Source organism: Fringilla coelebs (genome assembly GCF_963513975.1).
Source record: "Fringilla coelebs genome assembly, chromosome: 4".
Lineage (NCBI taxonomy): Eukaryota > Metazoa > Chordata > Aves > Passeriformes > Fringillidae > Fringilla > Fringilla coelebs.
This window is the reverse complement of record NC_140032.1, coordinates 72,590,891-72,594,072: the sequence shown is the minus strand read 5'-3', so window position 1 is coordinate 72,594,072 and position 3,182 is coordinate 72,590,891. Positions and strand designations below refer to the sequence as shown.

The following is a 3,182-nucleotide window of genomic DNA, read 5'->3' as shown; positions in this document are numbered from 1 at the left end:
CTGGCTGAGCTGTAGGTAATGGAGCCCAGGAATGGGAGTCTTTGCTGTTATCTCCTTAATCCCTTTTTACGGCAGCATGACCCTGGAACAAATTGATTTGAGGAACTCCACTCATGTTCCCAAAAGTCTATGGAAGAAAATAGATTGGCTACAAAAAACCAAAACCAAAACCAAACCCACCAAAAACCAAGACAAATAAAGTGCAATATTATATTTCATATTAAAACCTACTACAAAAGAAATTGTGCTGATCATAACTGATCTAAACCTATGCCTGAATAAAATTTAGAAAACCTGCAGCTCATTTTCATTAAAAGCTCATAGAAAACTGCAGTTTTGCTTCTTTATAACTGAACTTAGCAAAATGTCTTGACAGCAATGAAGAAAGAGAGTGACCTCTTGTGTGCAAAGGAGTGGAACGGAAGGCTTTCAGTAGTAGAGTGTAGGTACGGAAACTTGAGGAAAAAAAGATGTCCCGTTTTCAAAATGTAGGTGAATGAAGGGGAGAGCAATGCCCACTGGGTTAGAGTGCGTGCTTGCACACGGTTTGGCACCAAGGCAAGCTCCAGAACCCAAATTCCCCTTTGGCTCAGTACCTTGCCCCATGAAAGCTAAAGGAGACCCCCGCAAAAAGCCGCCGCTCCTTCCGGAGAATGGGGTCCCAGCAGACCGCGGGAGGTTCTCGGGACGGTGCAGTGCCCCGCTTCCCTCGCTCCCAAACCTGAAGGAGCCGCTGCGCCGGCAGCAGCCGATCTTTTCTCTCCGCCCTGCTCCTTTAGCGGCACACACCCACTTGGTGGAAAGGGTACAAAGGGGCACTGCCCCCCGGCTCAGCTCCGGGAAATTCCCCGGCGGCTCCCGGTAGGAAATAAAAGCACGGCAGGGAAAGGGGGACGCCTCGCCGGCTCCTGCACCCTCTCTGCCGCCAGCACCAGCCATGAACCCGCACCTCCACCTCCTCCTCCTCCTGGCCGCCGCCGCTCTTTGCCAGGGTAAGCGACCGCGTCGGGGTTACCCATCCGTCCGCGGCCGGGGTGCGCGGGGGGCCGGGGGGTTTCGGGGGAGCCCGGAGCCGAGGCTCAGAGGGCTCCTCTCGCCTGCCAGGTGCGCCGCTGGCCGGCGAGCTGCGCTGCCGCTGCGTGCAGACCGTGTCCGAGGTGATCCCGCCGCGGCGCCTGGCCCGCCTGGAGTTCCTCGCCGAGGGGCCGCACTGCGCCGTGCCCGAGGTCATGTAAGTAAGTGCCCGGCCCCGGCCCCGGCACGCCGAACCGACCCCGGCCTCACCTCCTCCCTGTCTCGCCCGCAGAGCCACGATGAAGCAGGGACAGATGATCTGCCTGGACCCCGCCGCCCCCTGGGTCAAGCTCCTGGTCACCAGGATCCTCCGCAGGTACCTGCCGGGGCAGCTGTCGCCAGCGCTTGGGGCCAAACCTACTTCTTGGAGGGGTTTAAACCCAAGAATAACGAGCCACATTCTGTTATGCATTCCTGTAGGGAAATCTGGTTAGTTACACCAAAAATGTGTCCAGAAAGTGGCTTCTTTGCTGGGGAAGAGACAACCCAGAAGGTTGTCAGGGAGAGGATCCACAACAAATCCCCGATTAATTGCAAATCTAGCCACATTACGTTCCATCATCACCATCAGGCATCTTTTCCACACCCTCTGTGGGATTTATTATCTGGTCTAAGCAAGAAAACTTATGGAAAGTTTTCCTGGCTCGCTTTATAATTTGAATTCTGCCTATTGCAGTTCATCCAACAAGCTGTGAGTGAGGGAAAGAACACCTCGGAATGAAGTTACCTGTTTGCCACAAGATCCCAGGAAACAGATGCTATGAGAACACAATAGCTCAACTCTCTAGTTTTGATGGGTTTGTAGATCAGGTGTTCTATGTTTCATTCCCTCCCCTCATATTTGTTATTGCCCAATCCTATGCATGCTTTTATTGACTGAGATAAAGTGATTGAATCATTTGATAAGACAGTGGAAGCTTTGCTGGACACCTCTCAGCAACCTTCTCAGAATTTGCTCCACCTTTGTGCAAGCTCCTTCCAGCCAAATTCTGTTTGCCAATAAGTTCCTATAAAACAGCATTAATACCCGAGAAGAACCTGGGCCCATCGTGAAGATGATTTTGCAAATGTCTGCAGACAGTGTGACGGGAGAGGTTTGAATGGATTGTGCCGATGTTTGGGGGTAATCCTTCCATCAGGAATAACGAGAGTGCTGGCTGGCACTTCACATTTCAGTGCCTGTTCAGGATTACACGGGAATAAAAGCTGCTTCAGGCAAGAATGTTTTGCCGAATCTCTTTTTCCTACTCCAACTCTCCAGCCTTTAATGCCTCGGACCTTATTGCGCAATGTACTGTCTAATGAAATCACACATTTTGCCCCTGAAGGCTTTTTGCCCCTATTCAATACTTAGAAGGACTTAATAATTTCTATGAAATTGTGGGGGTTTGTGCCATGACTGGTTTGGTTTTTAACCAGATAATGTTGAGGTTGGTTAGTTGGTTTGTTTTTAAATGAGTTTACATTACAATATTTGGTATTTATGCACAAGATCTAAAGGAACGGTAAATGTTCTGGAGAGACTTAGACATTTTTTGTCTGCTTGTATGACATAGTGTCATAACTCATAAAGAATAACTAATTTTCATTATTTTGCTTTGGAAAATTGTATGCAAAGAGGTGGATTTCTCATGACAATGTAATGAAATATACGATGCAATAAAAATGTTTTCCTGTTGAAAAACACCCTGGGTTTTTGTGAATTCCATGTTAAATGGAGCTGTGTACCTCTGTCAGTTGGGCTGGCGGGATGCAGGGAAGCAGCAACCTCTGTGTACCCAGGGATTCCTGGACACACCTGCAGATCGGTTCTCTCTCAAGTGCCGGGGCACTTAGTGCCAAGAAAACATGTTTCTATATTCAGAGGCACATTACTTAAACCTTCTGATGTGAAGCTGATCTGAACTGCTGGTATGAAGAGGTTAACCCCAGGATGGATCTATTGAATCCAGGCACACCCCTGCAATCTGCAGGAATTTCTATTCTTACTATTCTTCAGCCCACCTCCACGCATTTTGCTGAATGGGAAGGAGTAACAGTGCTGCTATGGTAGGAAACAGTAAAAGTTTGCAGCAGCAAATTTGTTTCCAGAAGAAAAATGGTTCGTG

The 3,182-nt window shown here is 49.0% G+C and overlaps 1 protein-coding gene across 1 annotated transcript; it reads left to right on the top strand.

Moving 5' to 3' along the window:
- Positions 1 to 937: 937 nt before the first annotated feature.
- LOC311152730 (alveolar macrophage chemotactic factor-like) lies at positions 938 to 2,127 on the top strand (the record flags this gene model as incomplete). Its single annotated transcript, XM_084204036.1, has 5 exons — positions 938 to 992; positions 1,105 to 1,231; positions 1,307 to 1,390; positions 1,751 to 1,765; positions 2,079 to 2,127. 5 exons carry the CDS (start codon positions 938 to 940, stop codon positions 2,125 to 2,127), a joined length of 330 nt encoding a protein of 109 aa, XP_084060162.1.
- Between the last annotated feature and the right edge of the window lie 1,055 nt (positions 2,128 to 3,182).